The 27,295-nt window shown below is 37.5% G+C and overlaps 1 protein-coding gene across 1 annotated transcript in view; it reads left to right on the plus strand.

The window, feature by feature from the left end:
• Window positions 1-27,295, plus strand: part of LOC126284382 (uncharacterized) — a 329,783-nt gene that overhangs the window by 292,082 nt on the left and 10,406 nt on the right. Inside the window, exons 21-24 of the mRNA XM_049983265.1 lie at window positions 7,553-7,711; window positions 24,007-24,135; window positions 24,220-24,353; window positions 25,260-25,353. Of these exons, the coding sequence (XP_049839222.1) occupies window positions 7,553-7,711; window positions 24,007-24,135; window positions 24,220-24,353; window positions 25,260-25,353 (516 nt within the window). The remainder of the gene's footprint in view (window positions 1-7,552; window positions 7,712-24,006; window positions 24,136-24,219; window positions 24,354-25,259; window positions 25,354-27,295) is intronic.

Below are 27,295 nucleotides of genomic sequence, written 5' to 3' on the forward strand. Positions count from 1 at the left end.
CAGTATTCAGCCTAGCAGCAACCGCTTTGTGGTCACTAATCCCTGTTTTCAACATGATACTATTTGTCCAGGATTATTTGTTGCTAAGAGGTCAAGTATGCTTTCACAACCATTTATGCTTTGCGTGGGCCCAAGAACTAATTGTTCAAAATAATTTTCTGAGAAAGCATTCAGTACAGTTTTGGATGACATTTTAGGCCTACTGCCAGCTTTAAACGTATAATTTTTCCAGAATTTCGAGGGTAGATTGAAGTCACAACCAACTACAATTGTATGAGTGGGGTACCTATTTGAAATGAGACTCAAGTTTTCTTGAACTGTTCAGCAACTATATCTTCTGAGTGAGGGGGTTGGTAAAACAATCCAATTAGTAGTTTGGTCTGATTGTCAAGTGTAACCCATACTATTTTGCAAGAACTATTGATTTCAATTTCAATAAATGGTAAATTACTTCTGACAGCAATAAATACTCCACCACCAACTGTATTTAATCTATTGTTTTTGAACAATACTACAGCATTAAAAAAAGAATTCTGAACTTATTTCCGCCTTTATCCAACTTTCTGTACCTATAACTATTTGGACATCAGTGCATTCTATTAGGGCTTGGAGTTCTAATTCTTTTCCAACACAGCTACGACAATTTTTTCAACTACAATACTGATCATTTCTACAACTACCTTACTGTGTTTCTCCTGCTCCCTTCTAGGCAGACTTCCTTTTTGTGATTCTCTTAGACCCTATAACCTAAAAATCACCCAGCCCTTTCCACACAGCCCCTCCTACCCATGTAGCTACCTCCCATGTGTAGTGAACTCCTGACCTATTAAGCAGAACCCGGGAACCAACCACCCGATGGCACAAGTCAAGGAATCTGCAGCCTACATGGTCACAGAACCACCTGAGCCTCTGATTCAGACCCTCCACTCAGCTCTGCACCAAAGGAACACAGTCTGTTCTATCAACGATGCCGCAGATGGTGAGCTCTGCCTTAATCTGATAAGCAAGACTGGCAATCTTTACCATTTCCGCTAGCCACCCAAAACCAGAGAGAATCTTCTCTAATCCAAAGTGACACACATCATTGGTACTGACATGAGTCACCACCTGGAGTTGGCTGTACCCTGTACTCTTCATGGCATGTGAAAGCACCCTTTTAACATCCAAAACGTCTCCCCCCCAAAGTGTATACAGAGTGCACACTCGATTCCTTCCCCTCTTTGGCAGCCATGTTCCGAAGGGGCCTCACCACATGCCTAACCTTGGAGCTCCCAGCTACCAGCAAACCCACTCTCTGTGAATGCCCAGACCTTGTGGGCCGAGAAGCTTCCTCTGCAGACGACTGCATCTAGACATCATCAGCCACAAATAACGTTCAACACTGGTTCGTCAAGTGAACCGGGGAGTCCCTACGATCAGCCTCGTGGAAAGTTTTTCACTGCCTGCCAGACTTTGGAATGACCTCCCACTGGACCGCAGGCGAGGGGTCAATCTTAATGCAGGCAGTATCTGGGGTGGCCACAGCAGTGGACTGATTCGGGGACACAAGGGACGTGCTTGAAGTCCCATGCATCCCCACATCTGACCCCCTACAGTGATGCCCCATGGCTGTGTGACGGAAGCCAATGGAACCATGAGCTGTGAGCGAGGGATTGAAAACTCAGCTCCTGTCTGAAGCTCGTAAAAATGTGTAACAAATGACTGGTGTACTTGGCTTATTAGCAGCAGGAATTCAAAGTGCTCTCTCACTGATGGTCTAACCAACATTGAACTATACTAACCAAAACAAACAAAAACCTATAAGACATGAGGGATTGTAACAAAAGCGGTACTGTATGCTACACTGTTATTAAAATGAAAGGTTGTGCTTAGCAGGCACTTGAACATGCGGTGTGACAGAAGAGCCAAAACAGGAAATCCACACAATGACAAATGCATCTGCAGTTGTTTTGGCAGTAATGTTCACTGTCTAACACTCCCAGCTTGTAATAACTCTTCTACAACCAACTTAACCTCACAAAGTCTGTTTACAACTAGCCTACACACCTTGTATCTGACTGACAGGCCCAGTGCGGCATATATTTTATGAACGGTATTGTCTCTGATAGCACCCTATTTGAACTGCAAATGCAGATTAGGGGTGACACGGAAAATACACTGGCATATGCATGGGCACCAGAAGAGCAGTGCACTCCACATACCTATACAGATGCTGATGAAGCTGTTACAAGTTGTTCTGGTGGTGTGTGAGTGCCTGCTGCCATCTTTTGCCTGTTGCCATGTGTCCTGCATCTGTTGACCTGTTTGTGAGGAGAAAAAGAGAACAATGATTCTGCTTTTGAGTAAGATGTTTCAAGTATATACATGTGGCAGCTAGCTCATATGCTGATGCAAGAAAGTGGTTGCATATAGCATGGATCTCCTTGTGTAGGTAAAGCATTTCCTTCTGTATGTGAAAGTGTTGCTGGGTAGTTCTTTTTAATCCCAGAGCTGATAATAGGCAGTCTTATTGTGAACAAATGCAGCAAGGCAAGATTTCTGCCACTGTTGATGATTTCAGGTGGTTTTGTTAACACACTGCTGATGACATAAAATTGTAGCATGAGCAGAGTTGTCTGAGCACTTTTCAACTGATTGGATCACGCACTCATAGGGACCTGCGTAACCCAGATGTGGCATGGTGGTCAAATCACTTTCCAGTTAGTTGGGTGACGAGGAACTGTTTGATACTGCACTGACTCACAGTACCTGCTTGGTTATTCTGTTGAGAGTGCTGGGCACATAGCTGCAGAACACTTAACATGTCAATTAGGTATTCTCTGTCCAAGCAAGCCATATCCTGAGCACCGATGTATAGCAAACACTGACATTGCACTGCATTTTTGGCTAACTGTTGTTCACGTCATAATGATTTTTGGTAACATCTGTGGCAATGCACACATGTCAAGCTTTCAGTGGGGACACCTCTAGTATACTTTCCCCAGTGGGATATATGGATGGCACTGTTAATTTATATGACACAGTTTCAGTGTAATAATACTTTATTAACTGCATAAAATACAAGTCTGAATGGCAGCAATATATAAACCTGACCAAAGTCCACATGCATCACACTGTTCAGTCTGCAGCCCCTGGTCAGGTGTTAAATCACTAGGTGTCCCCACAAACTGACTATTCACGTTGACTCTATCAACTAATTTGTTAATTTTTTGATTGTATTAACATGATTCTTTAAGTATCAATAAATAAATATATAAAATTATGTTAATTGAAGTCTCCAGAAATATTTCTGTTGTTCCAGAAAAGATCTTATTTTCACTTTCAGTGTCTAGTAAGTACTACGCAGATTATCTAAGTAATTTGCAGATTATTTAATTAATTTGAGAAAAAAACTGACCTTATTGACTGTGTCAATATAGAAACAGCAATTGTTGTTGTGGTCTTCAGTCCTGAGACTGGTTTGATGCAGCTCTCCATGCTACCCTATCCTGGGCAAGCTTCTTCATCTCCCAGTAGTTACTGCAACCCACATCCTTCTGAATCTGCTTAGTGTATTCATCTCTTGGTCTCCCTCTACAATTTTTACCCTCCACACTGCCCTCCAATACTAAATTGGTGATCCCTTGATGCCTCTGAACATGTCCTACCAACCGATCCCTTCTTCTAGTCAAGTTGTGCCACAAACTTCTCTTCTCCCCAATCCTTCCTCATTAGTTATGTGATCTACCCATCTAATCTTCAGCATTATTCTGTAGCACCACATTTCGAAAGCTTTTCTTCTCTTCTTGTCAAAACTATTTATCGTCCATGTTTCACTTCCATACATGGCTACACTCCATACAGATACTTTCAGAAACGACTTCCTGACACTTAAATCTATACCCGATGTTAACAAATTTCTCTTCTTCAGAAATGCTTTCCTTGCCATTGCCAGTCTACATATTATATCTTCTCTACTTTGACCACCATCAGTTATTTTGCTCCCCAAATAACAAAACTCCTTTACTACTTTAAGTGCCTCATTTTTTAATTTAATTCCCTCAGCATCACCTGACTTAATTCGACTACATTCCATTATCCTCGTTTTGCTGTTGTTGATGTTCATATTATATCCTCCTTTCAAGACACTGTCTATTCCGTTCAACTGCTCTTCCAAGTCCTTTGCTGTCTCTGATAGAATTACAATGTAATCGGCGAACCTCAAAGTTATTATTTCTTCTCCACGGATTTTAATATCTACTCCGAATTTTTCTTTTGTTTCCTTTATTGCTTGCTCAATATACAGATTGAATAAAATTGGGGAGAGGCTACAACCCTGTCTCACTCCCTTCCCAACCACTGCTTCCCTTTCGTGCCCCACGACTCTTATAACTGCCAACTGGTTTCTGTACAAATTGTAAATAGCCTTTTGCTTCCTGTATTTTACCCCTGCCATCTTTAAAATTTTAAAGAGAGTATTCCAGTCAACATTGTCAAAAGCTTTCTCTAAGTCTACAAATGCAAGAAATGTAGGTTTGCCTCTCCTTAATCTTTCTTCTAAGATAAGTCGTAAGGTCAGTATTGCCTCACGTTTTCTAATATTTCTACGGAATCCAAACTGATCTTCCCTGAGGTCGGCTTCTACTAGTATTTCCATTCGTCTGTACACAATTCGTGTTAGTATTTTGCAGCTGTGGCTTATTAGACTGATTGTTCGGTAATTTTCACATTTGTCAACACCTGCTTTCTTTGGGATTGGAATTATTATGTTCTTCTTGAAGTCTGAGGATATTTCGCCTGTTTCATACATCTTGCTCACCAGATGGTAGAGTTTTGTCAGGACTGGCTCTCCCAAGGCCATCAGTAGTTCTAATGGAATGTTGTCTACTCCAGGGGCCTTGATTTGACTCAGGTTTTTCAGTGCTCTGTCAAACTCTTCATGCAGTATCGTATCTCCCATTTCATCTTCATCTACATTCTCTTCCATTTACATAATATTGTCCTCAAGTACATCGCCTTTGTATAGACCCTCTATATACTTCTTCCACCTTTCTGCTTTCCCTTCTTTGCTTAAAACTGGGTTTCCATCTGAGCTTTTGATATTCATACAAGTGGTTCTCTTTTCTCCAAAGGTCTCTTTAATTTTCCTGTAGGCAGTATCTATCTTACCCCTAGTGAGATAAGCCTCTACATCCTTACATTTGTCCTCTAGCCATGCCTGATTAGCCATTTTGCACTTCCTGTCGATCTCATATTTGAGACGTCTGTATTCCTTTTTGCCTGCTTCATTTACTGCATTTTTATATTTTGTCCTTTCATCAGTTAAGTTCAATATTTCTTCTGTTACCCAAAGAGTTCTACTAGCCCTCGTCTTTTTACCTACTTCATCCTCTGCTACCTTCACTACTTCATCCCTCAGAGCTACCCATTCTTCTTCTACTGTACTTCTTTCCCCCATTCCTGTCTATTGTTCCCTTATGCTCTCCCTGAAACTCTGTACAAGCTCTGGTTCTTTCAGTTCATCCAAGTCCCATCTCCTTAAATTCCCACCTTTTTGCAGTTTCTTCAGTTTTAATCTACAGTTCGTAACCAATAGATTGTGGTCAGAGTCCATATCTGCCACTGGGAATGTCTTACAGTTTAAAACCTGGATCCTAAATCTCTGTCTTACCATTATATAATCTATCTGATACCTTCTAGTATCTCCAGGATTCTTTCATGATTCTTGAACCAAGTTTTAGCTATGATTTAGTTATGCTCTGTGCAAAACTCTACCAGATGGCTGCCTTTTTCATTTCTTAGCCCCAATCCATATTAGCAATTAGTGAATGTGATATTATATGACAATGCCTACTAAAGTTAATAAATCAGTCAAGAAGCATAGAATGGTAGTTTTGCTTGAAAGAGCAGATAAGCAGATGTTAGCATCACAGACAATGAATGGACATCATTTAGTTCCAGTATGATGGATGTACATGAATTATGGTCAAAGTTTTAATAGACTGTAAATCGTGCTCTGGAGAAGTATGTGCCTAGTAAATGGATTGAGGACAGAAAAGACCAACTACAGATTAATAACAAAATCAGGGAAATTCTGAGGCAACAAAGACTGTTACACTCAGTTCAAAGAAGAATGTGCAAATGAGAACAGGTAAAAGTTAATAGGCATTTGTGCACCCGTAGAAAGTTCAGTGCAAAAGCATACAACAAGCACTACCATCATATCTTACAATATTATGAAAAGGGAAGTTCAACTCACCATACGGTGGAGATGTTGAGTCACGGATAAGCACAACAAAATGACTGCCACAAATAAGCTTTTGGCCAACAAGGCCTTTGTTGAAAACAGATGACAGGCAGACACACATACTCACACAAATGCAACTCACACACACATGACTGCAATCTCTGGCAGCTGAAGTCACAATGCAAGCAACAGCACCAACAGTGCATGGTGAGAGTGGCAACTGGGTGGGGATAGGATGAGGATGGGGGGGGGGGGGGGGATAGTAGGGTAGGGTTGGGGGACATTGGGACAGTGAACTGCTGCTGAGGAGTGCACACAGATGACATGAATAGAGGGGAGGTCAGGAGGTTAGATGGAGGGCAGGGAAGAGGTTTTTTTTTTTTGGGGGGGGGGGGGGGGAGTGGGAAAGGAGAGAGGTAAAAAGACTCGGTGTGATGGTAGAATGAGGGCTGTGTAGTGCTGGAATGGCAATAGGAAGTGTTTGGATGGGTGAGGATAGTGACTAAGTCATTGCTCTCTTCTTGTAGGATTAATATAGAGATATATCACAAAGAGGGTCTACAAATCTAAAAGGAGAAATGAGAAGTAAAGAATGAAGAAAAGTACTTAAATGACCAAGAGGAGAATAGGAAGTGAAAAGAGATAAAAGTTGAAAAGGAAAAAGTAGTAAAATTTGTGTAGCAAATGAGACATAGAAACACAAATTACTGTAGGCGAAAAGTGCATGATTAGTAAAAAATTAGTTTGTTCTAGAAAGTGCTGCTTCACCTGAAAGACCCTAAAATAACTGTAGGAGTTTCAGTGCGCCAAAACACTTGCAAAGTAAAGTAATCACAAAGACACCTTCTATTGTCTCAAAGAATATCATTAGTAATTGAGTACTGGGTGAAAATAATCTGTGTTGGCTGCCAGCATACATTCACTGTAACTTTCCAGCAGGCACCCACATGCATTTACTGTATTACTGTAAGAAGGTGGCAGTGATTCCATATTAGGCTCATATACAACATGTCTATGCGTTTGAAAGAGAACTGACACAAAACTCTTATTTTGTTTTTCTCTCCTTCAATATTCCCATCATTGTTTCCATTTTAACCAATGGTATTTTGCCTGCATCTTTCTGCAGTTCCTACTTGACCGTTTTTTCCTGTATTGCTTTGCTTTTCATTGTGTGTCATATGTCACTCACAGTTTATTTGTAAGTAGATATACCTGTATAGTCTATATTTGTGATGTAATGTAACAGTTGTTCATGTTTAAAATGACATTGAAAAAATAATGCTTTAATTAATGCCATAGTTAATTGCATTTGTATTTCAATTTCAGAATAACCGCTGGAGAAAAAGAGGAATTTCAATTGTCCCTATGAAATACAGATTTGATTATTTAGGTAATTTTCATGCAATTGTATCAGTTTATGCTCGTGATGGGACAGTCTCTGTATCACATGGAGGAATTGAATGTGGACAAGGAATAAATACCAAGGTAACCAATCTTGCTGCCTATTTATATTCTGTGATGCTGGTTTAAACTTTTCACTAACCAAAAGTCAATAAATAAAGCCATTTATCTATCAAACTACTTTCAGAAAGACTACAAGAATTAACTGCTGGTCTCCAAAATGTACACTGTTAACAATACACACACAGCCACTAGTTGGATACTAACAAACTTCTGTAGATAATCTCCAAAAAATCAAAAACAGAATACCAGTCAAAGTCAATAAATCAGAAATCACACCAAAGCAGAACACATTTTCTCCAGAGGAACAAACCTAATTTATTGGTCTCACTTATACGTCCCCATGTCTGTCTCATAAACTAAACATCACCATTCAGCAAGCTAAGCCTCTGACATTCAACATGCGGCCCCTTCCTATGCTGACTGTGTGCCCTCACTATACCAAACATCCTCCTAAGGATGAGAAATGGTCCAGGAGAATTCCACGCCTGCATGTAAATGCACTTCGAATTCTTGTAAGATTTCTGTATTAGAAAAGTAACATTGTAGATAAAGCCAGATCACTAACTCCTGACTTCCAAAATGTTAACAATTTTAAAATAAAACCTACATGCCAAATGACAATATTGTGCTTCAAACACCTATGAAGATCACCAGCCAATTCTTGAACACAAAAGCTACTCACAATTTTACAATGCATTTAAACATTCAGACCTTTTGGCCTATTAACCTCACGAACAGAATGCAAGTTGTCCCAATTGTCATTGCCTGTTCCACCTAATAGCAACCATCTGCAAAGTGCTGCTTCATAAAAGGAGTTGTTACTAGTTTATGTCCAATAAGTGCTTGAAAACACCTGAAGAAGGCAGCAAAAGAGGCAAATAATCAGACAGTTTAGTGGAAAGACTAACCCAGTTATATCAAGGCTTGATGAAGCCACATCCACCAAATAGCAGCTGATTGTTGTACATATACAAATAGTCCTGCAAACAACTTTATGGGAGAAGCTGGTGCCAATGATGCCTCAAGAAACAACAGACCTGCTTAGCAAGCTTGGAAAAGTTCTTAAAAGCTAATAAATCTCGAAACCAATAGTTGCAACACTACATCACAGGCATAACCTAATGTACCATTTGTGTGTCAACGAGGAAGCACAAAAGCAAACATCAAGATCAAACAGATGTGTGATTCATCTGGAAAATGTAGAATAGTGGATATAGGTAAAATGGGCAAATGTCTACTTACCAAACGTGGGATGCTTCCAAATTTTGAAAGCAAGAAACTAATATGTGAGAAAATAAGCAAAATTATTGCAGAGAAAGATGACATAATCAAAATTATCAATCACAAAAGTGATAAGGAAGCACTTTTCAGTGTAAAGTGTAGCAATTTAATCCTTACATACCAGAATTTCAGAATGTAATGAATGAAATGGAGCACTTGGATATGTACCAAAATGAATCAAAACCACATTTCTTCACAGTGAGTGAATTAGGTTGTGAAGAAGAGGAAGCATATGGATACCGGATAAGAAATTATGAACTCATAAACTTTTACTGTAGGAGGACACACAAAGGTGGAGAGGTAGGCATTTATAGCAGAAATGATATGTGTGTGTAAAAGTCAAACGGACTGATGTTCTGAGTAAATAAATGGTACTTGAGGATGCAGCAATAAATTTAAAACTAGGGAACAACAGTCTGACTATAGCAACTCTGTATTGATGACCGGGAAGCAGTATTAATGAATTTTCCAACTGTCTGGAGGACATGCTGGAGACGACATCAGTGTGTAAAGAATATTTGCTGTTTTTTGGAGACATCAACATAGACTATTTAAATAAAAGCTATAATTATTTTCATTACATTGACTAACTTCAGTGTTATAGCTATTATTACATAAGCTCAGAACCTACAACAATTGCTGTAAAAACACAGATATGCAGTGACCACAATCTGATGAACATAACAGAGGAGAACATAAACATAACTGCCATAGAAAATGAAACATCTGACCACAGAGCCCCTACTATGGAAACTGATGTAGATGTAAGTAAAAATGATATATTTATGTACAAAAGAAAATTTAATTAGAATAAAATTAAGAGGACATTAGGCAATGAAAATGGTAACCAGTGTACAATGCATCAATGTGAATGACAAATGGGAAAATTTCTATAAACTATTTAATAAAACTTTAGATGAAACATGTACTATAGTAAAACAAGTAAACAAAGCTATCAATCACAAAGCTGAGAATTTATCTCTAGAATTTATGTGAAAGACCTTTATGTACTCTTTAGAGATACTAAATTACAATATATTTAACAAAATACAACTTGCTCAGAAAAAAGTTCAGAGATTCCTTGACTACCCTTTAAGGTCAGAAATATGCATATCAAATAAGTAACTCAACCTGTGTTAGTAAAAGAGCCTGGAAAATAATGTATAAAGAATTTGGGAAACAGCACTCTCATGAACACACCAGCACAACATTAAAAGAAAATGACAATATAACAAATGACCCAAAAGATTTGTAGAAGAAATTCATACAGATTTTTAATGCATTTGGCATAAATGATACATGACTGAGAATCTAATTTAAATGTTTCAAAATCTGGCCAATCTTTTTTCATCCATGTCATTACTGAGAGGGACCTCCTAGCAATCATTTCAAAACTTCAATCTAAAATGTTTTGTGGTTGGGATGACATTTCACTTAAGCTGCTAAAGGAATACAGAGGAGAATTAGTGAAGCCTCTGACACACTTGATAAATATATCTCTCTGCCATGGAGAACTCTGTGATCTTTTGAAAATAACTGAAATCCTACCAGTGTATAAGAAGGGAATAAAAACTGATATGAAAAATTATAGGCCAATATCATTACCTTCAGAGCTTGGGAAATTATTAAAGAAAGTAATATTAAATCAATTTGAGACATACAACATAATCTGTTTAACAATCTAGAACATGGTTTTAGAAAAGGGAGATCTACTGTAAAAGTAGTAGCAACTTTTATGCATGAAATATAAAACAAGGTAGATGAAGGAGACAAGGTAATATGCACCTTCCTGGATATGAGTAAAGCTTTTGACACCCTGAATCATATAATTCTGTTGCATAAACCCGAAGGATATGCGATGAGAGGGGAAGCCTTACAATTACTTACTCCATATTTGAAAGACAGGAAACAGGTATGTCAAACTAATCCCAAGGAAGCATACTGGGGCCTTTTCTATTTCTTGTGAATGTTTAATGATTTAACTGAACCCCAAACTGCAAGGCTTTAAGCTATGCTGATGACACATCTTTTGTTAGCTGAGCCATGACTTCCTGTGAAGTTATCTTACTGCACATAAGCTATTCATAAATGAAGAGAAGACAGTGGCAATGAAATTCATGTTTTGCTATAATCAGAACATAAATAGAACTCTATTTACACCTCCATTTACACCACCTGACCTACACAAACAAACACAAATTTTTGGGTATAATTGTTGATGAACACCTGGAATTGAAAGAGCGTATAGACAATATTTATAGGAAAAGCAGCACAAATGTGTATCTACTGAAAAGGGTCTCAGCCCTCTTCTGCCATGACAGCTTGAGACAAAAATACTTCAGAACAATACATCCACATCTTCCGTATGGTACTGAGATATGGGAGGGGGCACCAGGTGTCTATACAGACAGGCTCTTCAGACTACAAGAAAAGGCAGTAAATTGGTGGCTAAGGAAAACCTTGTAGAGAAATCTTAAGAAACTAACCATCTACTCTATGTACATCCTGCAGGCAATATTTTTGTGAAACAAAACCCAGAATATAATGTAACAAACAGTAATGTACATATGTACAACACATGGGGAAGGGAAAATTTTCACATAATCGCAAATAAAACAAAGGCTGCATTGTAGTCCACATACAACAGGAACAATTTTTTATAACTGTCTTCCATCTGACCTCAAGATAGCTAATTAAAACCCTTTAGAGAATAAACTTAAGCATTTATTACTAATGAAAAGCTGTTATCCAGTAGAAGATTTCAAATTATAATATCACTTTATTAAACAGTGTATATAGCATAAGTTCATCTTTGCAACACGAAAATGATAATTTCTGATCTTCACGCACTGTATCAATGCATGCATTTATATTTCAAGTTGTAAAGTATCTCTTTAAAACAGTGTATGTAGCATAAATTTGTTTCTGCAACAAGAAAATGATAATTTCTGACTTTCACTACTTATATCAACAAGTGCACTTATGCATGTTAACTAAACCTCTGTATACGTGAATTAAAATCTATGACAATGTCTGAAAACTGATTGTTGTATAGACAGTGCAAAAACAAGCTGTTTATCAGATTAAATGAGTGATATGGGATAGCAGTTTGCACATATAAAGATGGTGGTAGTATCATGTACACATGATTATGGCTGCACAATGAAAATTAATGTAATGGTAGTTTGAGCTAGACACGTGGGACTTTCCATTTTGCAGATCAGTAGGGAATTCAATAATCTGAGATCCACAGTGTCAGGAGTGTATTAAGAATACAAAATTTCATGCACTACTTCTCATCAAGGACAATGCAGTCGCCAAAAGTCTTTATTTAATGACTGAGAGCAGCAGAGTTTTTGTATAGTTGTCAGTGCTAACAAACAAGCAACACTGCATGAAATAACAGCATACATCAGTGTGGTACATACAGGAAACATATTCATTAGGACACAGCAGCAACATTTGACATTAATGACCTATGGCAGCAGATGACCAACACTATGGCCTTTGCTAATAGCATGACATCACCTACAGTGCCTGTCTTGGTCTCATGACCACATCGGTTGTGCCGTAGATGACTGGAAAACCATGATTGGTCAGATGATTCCTGATTTCAGTTGCTATGAGCTGATGGTAGGGTTCAAGCGTGCTGCAGACCTCATGAAGCAATTTACCTATGATGTTAACAAGGCACTGTGCTATCTAGTGGTTGCTGAATAATGTTGTGGTGTGATGTGAATCATCATTGACTGGAAATGATTATGTTTGGCTACTAGGAGACCATTTGCAGTCATTTATAGACTTCAAGTTCCCAAATAATGATGAAATTTTTATGGATGACAGTGGGCCAGGTCACTGGGCCACAGTTGTAAACAACTGATTTGAAGAACATTTTGGACAATTCAAGTGAATGATTTGGCCACCCAGACTGCCTGATGTGAATCCCATCAGACATTTATAGGACATAATTAAGAAGTCAGTTAATACACAAAATCCTGCCCCAGCAATTCTTTCACAATAACGGACAGCTATAGAGGTAGCTCAGTTCAGTATTCCTGTATGGGACTTCCAACGACTTGTTGAGTCTCTGCCACCTGCCACATTGAGTTCTGCATTGCATCAGGCAGGAGGAGGTAGAACATGATATGAGGTGGTGTGTTTGTGTGTGTGTGTGTGTGTGTGTGTGTGTGTGTGTGTGTGTGAGAGAGAGAGAGAGAGAGAGAGAGAGAGAGAGAGAGAGAGAGAAGAGAGAGAGAGAGAGAGAGAGAGAGAGAGAGAGAGGGAGCACCCATAAAAAGGAGAGAAATTTTACTGATTTTAGTAGTAATTATTGGTGATATCCTAATGTACTGTGGTACTGTGTGGCACATAAAGACAGCACATTAATGCAGCCTTGGCAATTTCAGAACAGAACACAATTTTTAGTCTTCAGTGGTAATTGCTTTCTCTTCTCATATCCATAATGCAAATACACTGTCACCCACAAAGAAACGTTCATGAGATAACATAAAAATAACTATTATACTCTCTTAAAAGCCAAGTGGATAAGTGAATAATAAAAGGTATACTCTCAGTAAGCAAAGTCCTTTATGATCATCAACTTTAGAACCTTTCAAAAAATTAATAGAAATCTTTTAAATAGAGATTTTCTTTCTTTCTTTTTTTTAATTAAAAAAAAAAAACAAAAAAACTCAGCAGTTGCAGTATGATTCATTTATGTGAGAGACATTTGGAACATACAACTGTATGAAATGAGAGCCTTTTCAGTAGTTGATGCCACAACAGTCTGGATGATTTCTTCGTGGAAGATTAAAACTGTGTGCCGGACCAAGACTCAAACTCGGGACCTTTGCCTTTTGCAGGCAAATGCTCTAACCACTTGCCTGCGAAAGGCAAAGGTCCCGAGTTTGAGTCTTGGTCTGGTACACAGTTTTAATCTGACAAGAAGTTTCATATCAGCACACACTCTGCTGTAGAGTGAAAATCTCATGCTGGAGTCTCAATGATTGATCAGCCTGGCCTTGTAACATCAGTCAAAATGTCTTTGCACTGCTGGTACTGCAAATGGCTGAAAGCAAGGGGAGACTACAATCATTATTTTTTCTGAGGATATGCAGCTCTACTATTTGGTTAAATGATGATAGATTCATCATGGGTAAAATATTCCAGATGTAAAATAGTTCACCATGTGGATCTCATATGGTGATTACTCCAGAAATTGTCATCTTCAAGAAAAACTAAACTGATGTTGTACAGATTGGAACTGATAGAGTCTGTAATCAGGAAGGTACATTAGAAAATTTTAAAAAGGAAATGGATAGATTGAAGTTAGTAAATATAATGGGGATTAGTGAAGTTTGGTGGCTGGATGAACAAGACTTATGGTCAGGTGTGTACAGGTTAGAAATCAATGAAAAAGAGGTATCACAGGAGTAAGTTCCGTAATGAATAAGATGACAGGAATGTGGGTAACCTGCTGTGAGCAGCATAGTGAATACAATATCATAGCCGAGATAAACACAAATCCAACAACCACCACAGTAGTACAATTTTAAGTGGCAATGAGCTCCACAGATGATTAAGAGGCTGAAAACATGTATGGCGAGATAAAAGAAATGATTGAGAGAGATTAGATTAGATTAATACTTGTTCCATAGATCATGAATACGACACTTCGTAACGATGTGAAACATGTCAGGTTAATGAAAGATGTCTGTACACAATATTGCATTACACAAAATATTGCATGACACTAATGTTTAAGTTAGTTTTTTTTCCCCTCCCTTAATTTATATCTAAAAATTCAGCTAATAAGTAGAAGGAGTTGTCATCTAGAAATTCTTTTAATTTATTTTTAAATGTTGGTTGACCATCTGTCAGGCTTTTGATGCTGTTTGGTAGGTGACCAAAGACTTTTGTGGCAGCATAATTTACCCCTTTCTGTGCCAAAGTCAGATTTAACCCTGCATAGTGAAGATCATCCTTTCTCCTGATGTTATAGCTATGCACACTGCTATTACTTTTGAACTGGGTTTGATTATTAACAACATATTTCATAAGTGAATATATATACTGTGAGGTTACTGTGAGGATCCCTAGATCCTTAAATAGATGTCTGCAGGATGACCGTGGGTGGGCTCCAGCAATTATTCTGGTTACACGTTTTTGAGCAATGAATACTTTTCTACTCAATAATGAATTATCCCAGAATATGATGCCATACGAAAGCAGTGAATGAAAGTAGGTATAGTAACCTAATTTACTGAGATTCTTGTCACCAAAATTTGCAAAAACCCTAATAGCATACATAGCTGAACTCAGATGTTTCAGCAGACCATCAATGTGTTGCTTCCAGTTTAACCTCTCATCAATGGACACACCTAAAAATTTTGAAAATTCTACCTTAGCTACAGACTTCTGTTCAAAGTCTATATTTATTACTGGAGTTCTGCCATTTACTGTAAGGAACTGTACATACTGTGTTTTATAAAAATTTAAAGAGAGTCCATTTGCTGAGAACCACTTAATAATTTTGTGAAAAACATCATTTACTATTACATCACTTAGTTCTTGGTTTTTGGATGTTATTACTATACTTGTATCATCAGCAAAAAGAACTAACTTTGCATCGTCATCAATATGGAATGGTAAGTCATTAATGTATATCAAGAACAGTAAAGGACCTAAGACCGAACCCTGTGGAACCCCGTACTTGATTGCCCCCCCACTTTGAGGAATCAGCTGTTGTATTATCATTACATGAACCACTTATTTCAACTTTCTGCATTCTTCCAGTTAAGTATGAATTAAACCATTTGTGCACCGCCCCCCTCAAACCAAAATGATTTAGCTTATCTAAAAGAATTGCATGATTTACACAATCAAAGGCCTTTGAGAGATCACAAAAAATACTAATGGGTGATGTCCAGTTATTCAGAGCATTTAATATTTGATCAGTGAAAGTGTATATAGCATTTTCTGTTGAAAAACCTTTCTGAAAACCAAACTGACATTTTTTTAGTACTTTATTTTTACAAATATGGGAGGCTACTCTTAAATACATTACTTTCTCAAAAATTTTTGATAGAACTGTCAGAAGAGAGATTGGGCAATAGTTGTTGACATCCGATGTATCGCCCTTTTTATGCAATGGTTTTACAGAGGCATATTTCAGTCTATTGGGGAAAACACCCTTCTCCAAAGAGCTATTACATACGTGGCTGAGAATCCTACTTATCTGTGGGGAACAAGCTTTAAGTACTTTGCTGGAAATGCCATCAATTCCGTAAGAGCTTTTACTTTTCAGTGAGTTTATTATTTTACTGATTTCAGAGGGAGAGGTTGGTGGAAATACAGTTGTTTCAAACTGCACAGGTATGGCCTCTTCTATTAGAAGCCTCTTCTCTTCTAGTGAAGATCTAGATCCTGTTTTCTCCACAACATTTAAAAAATGATTATTGAAAATATTTCCAATTTCTGATTATTTGTTAGTACACTTGTCATTCAGTTTTATGGCACTAAAGTCTTCCTGTGCTCTTGGTTGCCCTGTTTCCCACTTCAATAATATTCCAAATGGCTTTAATTTTATTATCAGAGTTACTGATCTCAGACATGATACACATGCTTCTGGACTTTTTAATAACTTTTCTTACTACTGCACAATAGTTCTTATAATATTGAACAATTTCGGGGCCAGTACTCCCTCTTGTTGTTAGATACAGTTCTCTTTTATGGTTGCAAGACATTCCTTTAGTTAGCCAAGGTTTTTTATATGTTTTCTTGGAATTATGTTTAACTATTTTCTTGGGAAAACAATTTTCAAATACCCTTAAAAATGCATCGTGAAATAAGTTATATTTCAAGTTTGCATTGGGTTCCATATACACTTCATCACAGTCTAGCTGCTTTAGGCTTTCCCTAAAGTTAGCAGTATTTATATTGTTAATTGAATGCACTGCTTTGAAATTCTGATTTGATATACTGCATGGAGCTATGTCGTGTACTGTAAGCTGTGCACCATGATCTGAAAGACCATTCTCAACAGGATAAGCATTTATGTCCTTAAACTTGTCTTGCTCTATAAAAAAGTTATCTATCAATGTCCTGCTGTTCTTTGTTATCCGAGTTGGAAAATCGATGATGGAGCTCATATTGAAAGAACTGAGTAATACTACAAGGTCATTCTTCCTATTACACTCTTTCAGGGAATCAACATTGAAATCCCCACAAATGATAATTTGCTTCCCCCTGCCTGACAGATAGCACAACAAAGCATCCATATTTTCTAGAAATAGCTGGAAATTCCCTGAGGGGGATCTATACACTGTTACAATTATGAAAGTGCCATCATTTAGTTTTAGTTCAGTGGCACATGCTTCCATATGTTGCTCTACACAATAATTTTTAGTTGCTAAATTTTTTGTGCTGTGGATGCTTTTGACATATATGGCAACTCCTCCTCTTATATTATCTCTACTTACATGTGCAGCTAATTTGTGCCCATTGATGCTAACCTTTTGCATATCTGTGACAATTTGATGCTCAGACATGCATAGTACATCTATTACATTCTCAGTTTCTGTATCTTCTAAATAAAGCAGAAGCTCATCAGTTTTATTCTTCAATCCCCCAATATTTTGGTGAAATATACTAATATTATTTTTCATTTTATTTTTGTGGGTATCTTGAACTTTTTTAACCTCTTTAGTTTTCCACTGGACACTGATCTTACACTAAGAAAGAGTTACCACCATGAGATGTAGTTCCTTCCCCCTTTAAATTTCCTGCTATCAGCCCAGCCAGTTTACCCTTCCCCTTCTTGTTGAGGTGTAGGCCATGTCTAGTATAGTCCCACCTACAGAGTGAATCAACAGGAGCCACACGAACGTGTGACCCTGCATCAGTTCCAAGTAGCTGTTCCAACTCAAAATTAACTCTCCTGACAGAAGAGCTCAAATGAGGCTGATCGTGGTGCTCCAGAACTGACACAAACCCATCACTGGTATGACTCAATGCTGATGCAATATTTGCCAAGTCACACTCTATGCTGTACCCCGGATCTGTGCCAATACTGTTGCCCGGCCCACCCACAATAACCACGGTATCTTCCTTAGTAAAGCCTCTACATAGTGAACATGAATCCTCTGTAACCTGCCCCAGTCCAGCACTAGGTTTGAAAAAACTTGTGACCTGGTATTCTGACCCTAATTCATCCTGCAGAAGTTGGCCCACACCCCTAGCATGCGAACTACCTAGCAACAAGACTTTCTTTCTCTTTGCAGACTTCCCTACCTTCTTATTCAATTTGCTGCTGAAAGCTTGTTGAGCCCTGTCTACATCTACTTCTGTGAGAGGCTCATCAGTTTCTGACTGAGGCAACAGGTCAAACCTATTTTGTACATTAATAACAAAGCTGTCAGAAGAATTTCTTGGCCTGTTCCTTATGCCTGTTGCCACTTCCCACCCCTGTTTACCCTTCTCCCCCCTTAACCTGTCCATTTCTCACCTAGCCTCATCTAACTCAGCCTGAAGGGTAGCAATTTTCCCCTCCTTTCTATCTCTACTGCATAGCCTACAGAACCACTGATGAGTCTCGCTCATTTTCCCAATTCCCATGCCACTACAATCGCCCCAATGAAAAAAGTTACTAGATCTATCACACCAGACCCCGGAGCTAACGATTCTACGGCACATCAGGCACTTTACACTCATGGTACAAATCGATTTTAGTGACAGAAAGACAATTAAGTTACCAGAACACAATGAAAATACGTGTACGAAAAATTAGGCCTACTCGCGACAATGTAAACAATGGTTCAGAAGTTTATTACTGGAAATTACTTAAGAGATGACGATACTCTACAGATATAAAGGGGCAGCAAACGTATTTAGCACACTAAACTATCAGTGAATGCACTTAAAATTGCGGTATGAAGTTTAATCTGAAAGCTCAAAAGTTCGGCCTGGCCGCGATATGTAAACAAAACGAACTTTGCGGGATTACTGTGAAAATACACGAGTAAGACAAAAACTTTTAATGGTATGCTTGAAGAGCACTATAATTAACGTAATAAATTAGTTTCAAGTCTTAGAAACAGTTTATTACTACTAAAATTACTTATCTTGTGCGGGAGCTGTGACTCAAATGACGAGATAGTCAAGAGAGAGAGAAATTTAATAATGATATATGACTGGAATTTGGTAGTACAATGAGAAAGAGAAAGAAAAATAGCAGGGGAATGTGGACTCAGTGAAGGGAATCAAAGAGGTAGCTGGCTGGTTCAATTTTGAATTCCGATTTAAGAATCATGGAAGAAAGTTGTCTGAGTTGAAAGTTTCATTATGTAGTGGTAAGACAGATTTCAGAACCAGATTTTAAACTACTAGATATCTCCAGGGGAAAATGTGAACTCTGACCACAGTTTATTTATTATGAATCGTATATTAAAACTGAGGAATTTTTACAAATGGGAGGAAATCAAGGAGTTGAGACCTGGATAAGTTGAAAGAACCAGAGGTCATTGAGACCTTCAAAGGGAACATTAGGCAACAATTAACTGAAACAGTGCAAAATAATACAGCAGAATATGAATGATTGGCTTTAAGAAATGAAGGAATGAAGACAGCGTAAGATCAATCAGGTAAAAAGACAAGGCTTAATAGAAAGTTTTGGATGTCACAGTAAATATTCAATTTAAATGATGGAATGAGTATACATAAAAATGTAGCAAGTGATGCAGGTGAAAGGGAATGCCACAGTCTGAAAAATGAGACAGAGAAAAGTGCTAAGCAAGAATAGGTAGCGATCAAATTTAACTTTATGAAAGCTGGTATAACTAGTGGGAAGATAGAAACCCCATACTAGAGAATTAAGGAGGCCTTTGAGGAAAAGAGAAGCAGCTGTATGAGTATCAAGAAGTCAGATGGAGAACCAGTAACAAACAAAGAAGAAGAAGCTGGAAGGTTGAAGGAATAATATAGAGGCACTATACAATGGAAATAAGTTTGAAGGCAATTCCATAGAAAGAGAAGAACATGTAGGTGAAGATGAAATGGGAGATACTTGAGCACAAGAAGAATTTGACAGACGATTGAAAGATCTAAGTTGAAACAAGACCCCTGGAGTAACTGACATTTGCTCTGAACTTTTGACATCCTTTGGAGAGTCGCCCATGAGAAAGCTATTCCACCTTGCATGCAAGATATAAGAGACAGGGGAAATAAAGTCAGATTTCAGGAAGAATATAATAATTCCAGTCCCAAAGAGAGTGGATACTAACATGTCTGAATATTACTGAACTAAATATTTAACAAGTCATGGAAAAAAATACTGATATGAATTATTTACAGAAGAATTGAAAAAGTGGTAGGAATCAGCCTCATGGAAGATCACTTTGGGTTCTGAAGAAATGTTGGAACACATGAGGCAATACTCACACCTCAAATTAGCTTAGAAGATAGGTTAAAGAAAGGTAAATATATGTTTATAGCTTTTGTAAATTTAGAGAAAGCTTTTGACAATGTAAATTAGAAGACACTTTTTAAAAATATGAAGGTAGCAAGGTAAAGTACTGGGCATGGAAGGTTGTGTACACCACATGCAGAAGCAATATGGTTGTCACAAGACATGAAGGACATGGAAGGGAAGTAATGGTTGAGAGCAGAGCTGGATGGTGTCATAGTGTACCACTGATGTTATTCAATCTGTACACTGAATCCTTCTCCCAATATTTCTTTGGTCTCTTACTGTCTGGTCAAAGTTCAGATACAACAAATTAAAACAGTGAGTTTTGCCAGTTACATTATAATTCCCAGCATACAATCTGGAAGTACAGTTGAATAGAATGGACACTGTCTTGATGGGAGAATATAAGATGAACATTAACAAAATTACAATATAGGTAATAGAACATAGATTAAAGAGGTGATGCTGAGGGGATTAGATTAACAAATGATACATTAAAAGCTGTTGATAAGTTTTAATATTTTGGCACTAAAATAATTGCTGATGGCCAAAGTAGAGAAAATACAAAACGTAGACTGGCACTAGCAAGAAGAGCATTTCTGAAGGAGAGAAATTTGTAAACATCAAATATGAATTGAAATGTTAGTAAGTCAATTTGCAAGGTATTTGTCTGGAGTATAGCCTTATATGGAGTTGAAATGTGGATGATAGACAGCTCAGACAATAAAATAAAATGCAGAAGGTTTTGAAATATGGTGTTACAAAAGAAAGATGAAGATTGGATAAATAGATCAATTAACTAATGAGGAAGTACTGAGTAGAGTCAGAGAGAAAAGAATTTTGTGGCACATCTTGGTTAAAAGAAGGAATTGGTTGACAGGGAAAAATTCCGAGACATCAAATTCAAAATATCATACAAAGTATAATAAAATTTCAAAAAATCAGCCTGGGTTTAAGAAATGGAAGAGTGCATTATCTGCTATCAAACAGTTTGTAGACAAAATTAGCTCCTCCTTAGACAACTCTTTGAATGCCAAATGTCAAAGCCACTTAAAAAAAAAGTATAGTAAAGTTGACATAAATAATTATAGGCCAGTGTCATTCTTGTCTGGTTTCTCTAAAGTAATTGAAAGAGTAATGTATGAAAGACTAGCTGAATTCTTGAATAAAAATAAAATACTGACTAATGCTCAGAATGGGTTTAGAAAGAACAGAAACAGCAGTCTTCCAATTCATGAAAATGGTTCTAAATGCCTTGGACAAGAACAAATTAAGCTTCAGGATATTCTTAGATTTATCTAAAGCATTTGATCTAATCAGCCATCACTTATTGCTTATGAAACTAGAATTTTATGGGGTCCAGGGACTTGCCTTCAAACGGTTTAACTAGCTATGGAGTGCCCCAGGGCTCTGTGTTAGCCCCTCTGTTGTTCTTGGTGTATATAAACAATTTGCAAAACCATCTGACAGTTGCAGAAACGGTTATGATCACTGATGACACTAGCATTTTTATAAAAGGATACACTGAGGATAATCTACAGCAGAGTGTCTCTATGACAATAAATGAGACAGGGAAATGCGTTAATACTTGGATCAGGATAAAATGGTATTTATGAATTTCAGTAATATTTCAGGAAACAATTTAAAATCTAGATAAACAAGGCCACCAGAAATTAATGTCTCATATTTTTTCTACAATAATTATTAATTTCATACAGTGAAAATTACACACATCAGAGAATGATGTTTTACTTACACCCCCCCCCCCCCCCCCCCCAATCTTCCACATAATCTCCTTACAGATTTATGGCTTTCCTCCAGTGAAAGAGAAGAGCATGTATGCCCTATCAGTACTAGTCTGTATTCTAGGCACAAAGCCATTCCTTCACTTTTATAATCACCTTATACTTGTTTTGTCACCTGTCACAATTCCAACAATATGACATCCAAATCAGCATCAAAATGACACAAAAATGCAGACCAAATGTTTTTCTATGAGATTTTTGTTCCACCATAATATAACATGGAATCCACCTTGCACACACTTTATGCAGGGTGAACAGTAATGAAACTGACAAAATGCAGGGACAGATTCCTGACTGGAAACGGAGGAAAAAAGTTCCTTTGAACATGTATTCAGAAATGCTTCATTAGTACCACAGTTGATGGCGCTGATGAATGAAAGTTTCTCTAGCCACATGTCTTGTGTTCCTTGTGTGTTGCAGGCTTTGTGAGTGAGGCAGCATACTGTAGGCAACAGAATGGTGTGGTATTTGTGTCAGGAAGAACCTGTGATGGTGTTATTGTACTGCCAAGCAGATGTAAACTTTTGGGAGGCAGCACCAAAACATGTAACCTCACAGACACCAACTATGTCACAAAATACTTCAGTCCATTTTTGGACACTTGTGTGATCATGGGTGCACTCAGGTAGATGAATGTGCAGGGAGGCAGCACACTGTGCATATACTACATTTGGAAGACCAGCTTCTGCAGGATATTGCGACATACTCTAGTACAAGCTTCAGGCAAGTGGCCTGTCAACATCATGACACAGACACACAAAAAGGGCTTGAAATATTGTGTGATGTGGTTGTGTACATGAAAATACTTATTTTGGTATAGCCATGCTGCATCTGAACCATTTGCATCTGCTTGGCCATACACAAACACCATTTTGGCTTGTTCCCAACATGAATACCAGACCATTCTACTGCTTATAGTTAGCTGCATCACTCACACAGCCTGCAACAGACAAGGAACAAGCGGCTTGTAGTCAGAGGAATTTTCATTCATCAGCACCATCTACTGTGGCAATGATGCATTTCTGAATACATGTTCGTAGGACATTTTTTCCTCCATTCCCAGTCAGGAATCCATCACTGCAGTTTGTTGGTTTTATTAATGTTCAACATACACACTTTTCAGTATCCACGAGAGTGTACTATTGCATCCACAGATCCTTTGGTGACTGATAGCAGCAGTTCCAACTACTAAGTTACAATGAATTAATCTCCATGAATTAGACCATGAGCAAACTGCAGTATGTTAGGTGTGACTACCATATGTGGTCTCTCACTGCAGGTTGCAATTTGTGGAGCTCCATTGAATCACATTACGGTGGCCTCACTATGTGTTTCCAATGAACAAATGTACTCCTTTTCACTGCAGATGTTTCATCAACGTTACACAGCCATTTATGAATATTCCCCTCAGTTTCTTTTATCAAACTGAGAAATCCAAAGGTTACATATAGCTTGCAATTTGCAACATTTGGAGATGCCATTTTGAAATATTTTTGCGACTAAGCTGTCAGATGAAATGGAAATTTTGAATGTACATTCAGGAAAGTTAAAAGATTCCATAAGAAACGTTTTATATCTGCAACATAGTCATCTCCTGAGGACAAAAAGTGGGGGAATAGTTTCTGTGTGACCTTCAGAAAGCACCCAATGGAGATTTAGTACTAATAAGTTGTTGTCTTCCCTTGAAAATTTACTGTTAACATCAAGCAGCAGCAGTTCACTTCTTTCCCTTTTTTAAATTTGTAATACATTTGTTTTTGTTATAGGTTGCTCAGGTTTGTGCCCATGCTCTTGGAGTGCCACTAGAGTTTGTGAGTGTAAAGCCTAGCAACATTTTGACATCTCCTAACAACATGGTCACTGGTGGAAGCATTGCAAGTGAATCTTGTGTATATGTGAGTGAACACATCTTTTAAATTCTTAAGTAATTTGATATTTTGTCATTTATTAGAACTATATACTGAAAACCTTTGTTACAGGCTACACTGCGTGCTTGTGAGGAACTTTCAAGGCGTTTGGCTCCTGTGAAAGAAAAACTCAAAGACCCCTCTTGGCAGGAACTTATTGCTGCAGCATTTTTAGCAAATGTCAATCTCTGTTCATCATTTATGATGTATGTATCTGACAAGTTTGTATTGTTCATACACATTATTAATTTTCTCATATTGTAAGGAAACAAAATATAGAACAAGTATTTTCATGTGTTTTTTCTGCTAAAACAGTAGCCAGAACTCAAAAGTTAGTAAATTGTTTTCTGTAACTGTACCTAAGCAGCACACATCAGTTTGCTATAGATGAGTGGTTGCTTTCATCTTAGTTTACATATTGCTCCATACAGTATTATTAAATATTTATATGGGTTGCTGAGAGCAAATCAAAACTAGTTAGAGTTTTACAATGAAATTGAAATTTGGTATACGAAGGAAACAGTTTCCAGGAAAGACACAGTCAGAATTAATTTGAAAAGTCAGCCAGAACCCTTGTTTGAGGACATGTGTTGTTGGATGAGATCTAGAAGAAACCATTTACCAACTCTCTTTCTCCACATTACATTTCCCTGATCCCCACTTATGAACACCTTTTCCACTTGGTCCAAAAACATTCCCAATTACTCAGATATTTCCTTTAATTTCCCATTTAAAGACACATTTTTTAAAATTTTTACTTTGTATTTGTTCTAACATGACAAAATGTGTTTCATGTCATGTGCTGTAACTACCAAGTACCAAGTTTGTGTGTGCACTTCTTCATAACTTGCGATCGATTTGGCTACTAGAGGCCACTTAGCCTGTGTGACAGCAGTTGTGTGTGCAGCCTGCTAGCTGCACCCCCTGTTGGAGCTAATGACTTATAGGCTGGAGATCAGGGCCTTGCAGGCTACTTGTGTGTTGTCTGTTGTATGTACTTTGTCTCTCATGTGTTTGAGCTGTAATAAAGTTACAGTGTTCTTGGTTTAGACTAACATGACACCCATGTATGTTAATTCTAATAATGTATTGAAATGGAATCTGACTGACAGGTATGCTGGGATCACAGATGCCCTAAAACGGTACTACATTTATGGAGTAACTGTGGCAGAAGTGGAAGTTGATATCCTAACAGGACAGCACCAGGTTAGTATAACAGTATGAATACTAAATTTAATGAAGTTAACTGACATAGGGCTTATGTTTGCCTTAGAACTGTCAACATAGAGCTTCAACAAATGAAAGTAATAAATGAATAAGGAAACTTACCTCTTAAAATCGATTGCTTCTATGTATTGCTTAAACTTTTACCTGAGAGAAAAAAAGTTCTGCACATATCTACAAAAAATAGCCCATGCATTACAAATATGGAACTATTAATGTCAGTTGCATTGAGACTTTGTGTAGAATCAGTAGCAACAAATGAAAATGTGCCCATGACCAGGATATGAATTGAGAGTCTCCTGCTTACTAGGCATTAACCACTGTGCCATCCAAGACATAGTGCTTATAACAACTGCACAGGCTATCTCTGCATGCCTCTATGTTGTCACCAATTTCACTTTTAACTACCAAAACCTTTCCATAATTAACTCCTAGTCCTTGCTCTCTATCCTCAATAAAAGTGACTTCTACTTTTTTTCCACTCCATTACAAAAGACTTTAAATAACACTTGATAACATAAACATTTTATCTTAGGTTTGTTTTCCTCAAAATAACATAAACATTTTACCTTGTGTTTGCCTTGAGTCAGCTGCTGCTGTGGCGTGTCAGACTACTGACACACGTCATCAGCTGGTATGAATATATCCAATGCATTACTGATATGGGAATTTTTTGAGGTGGAGTAGACCACACAATTGTTAAACCTACTTATAAGAAAGGTTACAAGAAAGATTTATGTAATTATCATTCAGTTTCATTACAGATATCTTTTCCAAAACATTTGAAAAAGTAATGTAATCAACAGTATAATTTACTTGGTACATCACAGCATGGATCCAGAAGGACTGTTCCACTGAGAATCACACTTTACATTCACCCACCAAGTAGTACAAGCCATAAATAATAAAATATCAACATTTGATATTTTTTGTGATCTTTCCAAGGCATTTTATTGTACATTATTGCTGATTATCTGACATAATTGCTGTCACGAAATTTTGACTGGAAATTTAGTTTCTTTCTGATCATTATTAATGAAATTTCAGAACACACCCTAGTATGCCTCCCTCCTCAATACAAAGACCCATTCCAAACCTCTGCCCACTTAGTATTCCTCCGTAACTCTGACTGCCTAGTGAGTAGGAGACCCAAGTTTGAACCTCAGCCTTGGTAGAAACTTTCATTTACTGCTTCAGTCTGCATACATATAAATCAAAGATGTTTAAGACTTGTAAAGGTCTCTGGAACCGTATAGTTTCATTTCAGTACACTCTTTCCATTTTGACCACAACTACAGAACTTGCCACAGAGAGGATTTTAAACATAACCTCCTTCAAAGGATTCATTTGATATTGTGATTAGTGGCTATGCCATTATTTTAGAGACTGGTTCTAACTCTTTCGATGGTATCCCATCACACTGCAGCATCATATTTTCTATATCTTTTGTTGTAGTGTTGCTGAATATGCTCAATGGTTAGCTTTGAAATTGTCCAGTGCCAAAGAAATTGGTCTTATCTGTGTTATTATCTGCATTAATGTCAATTTGTTTACATTTAGAAAAAACTAATAGAACAGTTCCAGTATTTGAGGAGGATTTACAATAGTTTTGGCCTCTAATTTGATACTCTAGCTATAGTGCCTCTTTCAGTTTGATCACTAGGCACAGTGGCTTCGATTTGTTCACACTTGGCAAAATAAATCTAAGCACACCAATTGTTTTGCTGCCTTTACAATTTTTTTACAAAATTTTTGTGTTTTTTTGTATGGGTAACAAAGATAGGATTACTTTTATGTTTTAATTTCCTGTGTAGCTGTCTTTGTCTAACCATAGATGTTTTGTTACTTCAGTAATCTACTTTATGATAAATGGTAAGAGAGAAAGTTTCATTAAAATGTGCAGAAAGTTTCCCAGGAATTAAGA

The sequence above is a fragment of the Schistocerca gregaria genome, chromosome 8, assembly GCF_023897955.1.
Source record: "Schistocerca gregaria isolate iqSchGreg1 chromosome 8, iqSchGreg1.2, whole genome shotgun sequence".
Classification (NCBI taxonomy): Eukaryota; Metazoa; Arthropoda; class Insecta; order Orthoptera; family Acrididae; genus Schistocerca; species Schistocerca gregaria.